This window comes from Micromys minutus (genome assembly GCF_963924665.1).
Source record: "Micromys minutus genome assembly, chromosome: 25".
In the NCBI taxonomy this organism is placed as follows: Eukaryota; Metazoa; Chordata; class Mammalia; order Rodentia; family Muridae; genus Micromys; species Micromys minutus.
In genome coordinates this window covers 10,360,843-10,366,620 of record NC_137960.1, presented here as the reverse complement: position 1 = coordinate 10,366,620, position 5,778 = coordinate 10,360,843, and the positions used below count along the sequence as shown (strand labels likewise).

Below are 5,778 nucleotides of genomic sequence, written 5' to 3'. Positions count from 1 at the left end.
TATCTCCACAGGCAAACTCATGTGATGCCAGGTCTCTAGATACTAACATTCAACCTGCAAACATCCCTTGAGCTACTGTAGGAACTGGGACACCTTGGTGGAAGTACCAAGTCCAGAAACAACAGGAACAGTAAGCCAGAAGGAGGGACTCTACATCTACATTTTGTACAAGGCTTCAGCAGAGCTGATAAAAACACACAGCAAAAACTGGGGAAAGTCCATTGGTAACTGACTTTAGCCACTATGTGTACTCTATAGAACAAGATTCTCAACTGGACGTTTCATTGGCACACAATAAGAATCCAAATCACAAAGACAACAATAAAAAAAAAAAAAAAAGAATACAAATCATTTAATGCCTGTTCAGGAAAACAGGACAGAGCAGAGTCCAAAGGTCACGGCTGTCACCTGCATGCAACATCTGGAAAAGCAACATGAATGGGGATAACCTTATAAGCCCTTACCATTAGACCTCTAAACACTGAAACAGAAAGGCAAGATAGGGCATGTAAGTGGGCCAAGAAGGCATTCCTCCAGTTTCCAATAGCAGCCGCTGCATTTCCACAGTAGATATGTTGGGGTGTGATTTTTGCAAGACACGTATGTACGTAACTGAGAGTTCTCCACAGAGGGAAAGGGAAAAGTTCATGTTCTTAGAGGGACCACAGAAGGTCCCCAAGGCCCAGCCAGCCCTATTCCTAGCCCATCACTCTCTGAAGACTCAATGCCCCCGGCTATCCAAACTAGAGTAAGGGAGCCTCAATATAGCAGGGTGTCCATAAAGTTCCAAGCAAGACAAACTGTACCAGCCTGGGAATGACAACAAGGAGCACAGTCCAGGGAGAGTCGAAATTTCACCTCCAAGTTGAGTCAAAACCATGAAAACAGGGAACATACCATTTCCATGATCAGCCAAGTCCGATTTTCAGAAGCCAAATCCAATGCCTATGATGGCTTAGAATGCCAAGGAAGGTAGGAAGGAGGTAAAAACTCACGTTCAAATCATGAGTCGTCTTTGCTTGACATAGGAATGAGGAATGATCATTGTGAGACCACCAGGATTTCTACACGGAGAACCTGAACCTGGCATCTACCAGTCTGTGACTCTACCAGGAGGGGTCTTTGGGAAGAGCAGCCAGCTCACCCTCTGCCATGCAGGCCTGGAAGAGCAAGTCTGAAGACATCCAAAGAGCTTAGGATGGTAGGTCTTAGGGTATTAGTGCTCAGGGGCCTTCCTTGTTCCTGTGGCTTAGCTATAGTAGGATGTCAACACTGGGGAAATGCATTGGCAAAAGAACATGCCCGGACTCTTTTCCAGCCAACTGGGGAGATATTTTTGCTCTTCATATGTTGCAGAGGAGGAATGAGGTTGAAAAGTCAGGTGACCTGCCCAGGGTCAGACAGCAATGCGTCTGATCTCAGCATGTCACAAAAGACACAACACCTCATGAGTTTCAGGAGGCACAAGCTGAGGGAAGGCTTCCAAAGGATCCTATGGGAACATCTTGAAGAATGAGAGTAACTTGAGTTCATTCCTCTCTTCCCTAGCAGCAAGCAGGGCCACCAACCCCCTCAACTCTCCTGGAGCAAGATCACCCCCTCAGGTAACATATGGGCATAACCACCTATCAGAGGATAGCTTCTAGAATATTGTACCCCTCTTAAAGAGGCTCACGCCTCGCATTTGGACAGTACAGCCCAACCGCAGCATCACAGTTGTCAGAATGTGCTATGTAAATCCAACTCTCAGCCAGAGGCTCTGTGCAGTCTCAGTGGAGGATACCATCAGTCACAGACCTGGAGGCTGACTTTGCCTCCCATCATCTCTCACATCCATGGGCAATCTTGTCTACAAACCCTATACCCAGCGCCATGTTCAACATCGCTCAGCCAACCACCCTCACCTCCTACTACACATTAATGACCACCCCACCCCAGCCTTGGAAATGTGTGAAAATACAAGGGAGATCTTTTAACGTGAGACCCCAGCAGGATCACTCACAAACAGGAGGCCTAGCCTACTGGCGCTGGAAACTAACCTTGTCAGCTTGTAGGCTCTGTAGAATAAAAGAAAAACTTAATTTGACATTTCATAGGCATCCTAAAGATGAGGATGAACAACCATCCTACTATGTAGGGAAACAGTACTGACCAGTATCTGTGGGTTTCATGCTGTAAACTCTGCATGGAACATCTGGAAAAGGAAGAGGAGGAAAAGGAAAAGGTGAGGACCCTAGGGTCCTCACCCCACCCATAGGGTCTGAAATACAAAACCATGCAGACGGGCGGTGGGGGGCTAGGAATATTGGCAATTAAGTTTCCAGCAGAAGGAATTACATGGCCATACTTGGCATGCTAGCAGACATCACCTTCTCCACAGTTGGCATGGTTTCTGCCACGTGCACAGGTCCAGTGAGGTGACATGAATCACAGGGCACAGTGAAACCCAGGGATGGCCTGTGAAATGCAGCCTGCCTTATTCTCCAGGCCAAGCTCAGCAGTCAACACTGATAACCCAGGCCAAAGTGAGGATTCTCTTTACACCGGGCTAGACCGATTGCTCTCATGTCCCCGGTGGTCTGTGCATGGGTGTAGAACCCTCCACCTCAGACTTCAATAAACATCAAGCCACAGCCCCATGAACAGGAAACATCCCACCCCCTTGCCCTCAAGGACAAATCCCATCCCTAGAGTCTCAAGGATGCCAGAGAGGGGATTGATTACTGAAGCAAAGACGTCACGTTCGAATCGTGTTCTCTACATTTATTTGCTCTCCCTTACTCATCCATGAGATCATGGGAGAGAAAAACAGACCAGTAAAGTCACAGGGATTTATGCAAAACTGGGATTTGGCATGGTCTCTACCAGGCCACAGTTCTGACAGGAGGGCTCTAGACAGGCTTGAGTAAAAGCCCTGGGCTCTTTGTTCCCTTCACAGAAACGTCATGACAGTTCCTTTCTTTCCGATTTGCCAGGGCTCCAAGGGGAAGAAGCGGATAATGATCCTTGAAGAAGCAGAAAAAGAGAGGTCAGCTCCTTGGCACACTCCTCATATGTCAAGGTCCCTGCCAGACATACCAGGATAAACACTCGGGCCGGCCCATATCAGCCCATAGGATACTTTGCCTGTCTGCCCGCCCCAGCTAATGATCCTTGCACTGAGACAAGGCAGTTGAAAGGTAATGGCTGTACTGGGCCCAGGACAGACTTAATGCAGTGGCTTTAATAAGTGTGCTCAGGTGCATGTCAGGCTGTTTATGGGCTAACAGTCCCCCTTCTAACTGCAGGATCCTACGGGCATGCCCAGTATACCAGCCATTTAGTTTCAAACCAAAGCCTGGCTCTAAGCAAGGCACAGGTTCAAATCTGATCTAAATCTGCGGGGTGAACGATTCCTCAATCACAGAGCTCAGAGGAAGCACGTGGCAATAATCTGGCACCAGGGCAGTTGTGCGCAGAGCTGACACCCTCAGCGTTCTACCTGTAAAGTTGGTCTAATACAGTTATCTACCTCATACAGCTACCAAATCTGCCCACAAGAGCGCTGGAAAGAACCTGTAAGGAGCAAACGGAATACTAGGTGCAGAGATCCTGACCCATGCTGTGTGCATGAGCATTACCATTAAGAAATATTGTCTCCTCCACTTAAGGACAGAATTTGAACATCCAACACAAGCAGCCATTACCAACTTTCCTGAGCCTACAAGGACTCCATTCTGGAAGGCTCTTTCAAACTTATATCCACAGTTCTTCACTAGGGAATATGAGACTCTCTCTAACTCTGCCTCAGAGTGTAAGGATTTTGGGGAGGGGGTCACCTTCTTGTGAGGGAAGGAAGTCATTTAGCCCAACCCACCACCTTGATGGAAGAGAAGGCTACAAATTGGAAACAGTTTCTTTCCCGGTTCATCGGGGATCTCAGGTCTTTTCATTAACCTGTGACTCTCCTGGAGCCATATCTAGTCCAAAGGTTATCTGCCTCAGGCCATAACCAGATTCCCTCTGACCAGCCCGGAAAAGTTCTCCCTGGAAACCAGACACCCTGGTTCAGAGACAGTGTGGAGGCCGCCATCAGAGCGGTTCAGAGGGTGCCATAATCTCAGCACACACAAGGAAGCGCTGGGGTTTCCCAAGCCGCCTTTTCTCGGGTTTGCCATCTCAGCCTGCAGAGCATCAGAAGGAATCCAAATCTTAGAATCATTCTCATCACAGACCCAGCACTGCAGTGCCTAACGAGCAGATGTGCTGGACCTCCTTGGACACGGAGGGCTTGCTGGAACCAGCAAATAATGAATTCCCCTGCCCCAACCTCGTACCGAGGGCCCGGAGTCAGGATGCACAAATATGTTCCCTCACTAGCCCTACATACCGGTCCTGGTCCAGGGAGAGCTCCTCGGTGAGGAACTTGAAGAAGCTGGAGCTGTGGTTGCGGTTCTGCTCCGCGGTGCCCACAACACCGATGGAAGAGACCAGAAGGTGGGCGCAGGGCTCTGTGGATTTGTTCATCAACAAGGTCACGCCAGGTCGTATCGTAACGCTCACGCGCTGCAAGGAACATAAAAGTTAAATCCCGAAGGTTGGGCAGGGCAGAGTGAAGTCCAAGAGCTGGTGCGCCAAAAGTGTTAACTTGGGGGGTCCGAGGGATCAGGGTTTAGGGCACTGCATAGGAAACTTGCAAGTCGGTAACGTCAGGGTCACGCCTGGGAAAGGTGACCAGGAAAGGGACCTGGGAAGGGAGGATTGGACACGGAAGGTCAGAGGTTAGCAGGCGGGTAGGGTCCCTGGGGATAAAAAAAAGGGGGGGGGGTCTTTGGGAGGTCCGACCCCTAGCCCACAAGTTCTTGGTGACCCTCGCTCACGTCTTCGGGTTTGTCCAGGATGGTGGCTGTGGCCGCACACAGCCGGCTCTCCAGCCCCGCGGGTATGCGGCTAGCCGGCAGGTTCGTCTCCAACTCAACGAACGGCATGGTAGCAGGAAAAGAGAAGGATTGCCAAATGGTAACTGCACAGAGAACCGGGCAAGGGCCAGTCGAGCTTCCAGAAAAGGAGTGCGGGGAGGGGAGTGGAGGAAAGGCGTGGAGGAAGAGCACAGCTACGTTCCTCATTGGCCAGGCAGAGTCGGCCCTTCTAGATTGGTCATTCGGGCTACTCCTCTTCCGCTGTCAAGTGTGCCGGCTCCAAATTACCGAAGTCTCACTTTCGGTGCCATTGGACCTCCCAGACGGCAGGGGGCTCTGTTTCCCTCTGAGCGTCCCAGCTGGTCACCCACAGGCATACATTTCTGTAGGAAACTTCACATCGCCCGGCAGGCTTAACGTTTCTTGAATGATTGTGATCATTTTAAATTCAACACGGGAACCGCACTTCTTTTGAACAATCCTGACACCCAGTAATATGTGAGGTGTGCCTGGGCCAGGCCATCTCTATGTAAGGTTAACTGATTTTGAAACCTCTTCTGTCAGGGATAAATCATTGTCCACCAGAGAGTGGCAGAGCTACTTAAAACAAGGCAATGTGACCTGACAGGGCGGTTGTGGCACAAGCCTTTAAAACCAGCGCTCTGGAGGCAGAAGTAGGCAGACCTCTTCTGAGTTCCAGGACAGCTAGAGCTACACAGAGAAACTGGAGAATAGAGAGAGAGACAGACAGACCGACATAGGAAAAAAAAAAAAAAAAAAACACAAAACCCCAACAAAGCAATCTATTCAATTACACATAAGGAAGTGTGCCTACCAAAGGAGCCAGACGCAAATGTACTGAGAGACTCAACCATCACTC

The 5,778-nt window shown here is 49.6% G+C and overlaps 1 protein-coding gene across 1 annotated transcript; it reads right to left on the bottom strand.

Annotated features, from left to right (window-relative positions):
* Nucleotides 1-2,748: 2,748 nt before the first annotated feature.
* Nucleotides 2,749-5,043, bottom strand: DDT (D-dopachrome tautomerase). The gene is made up of 3 exons (XM_080937922.1): nt 4,860-5,043; nt 4,370-4,545; nt 2,749-3,005 (listed from the first exon to the last, which is right to left on the bottom strand). Exons 1-3 carry the CDS (start codon nt 4,965-4,967, stop codon nt 2,933-2,935), a joined length of 357 nt encoding a protein of 118 aa, XP_080794048.1. The 5' UTR covers nt 4,968-5,043; the 3' UTR covers nt 2,749-2,932.
* Between the last annotated feature and the right edge of the window lie 735 nt (nt 5,044-5,778).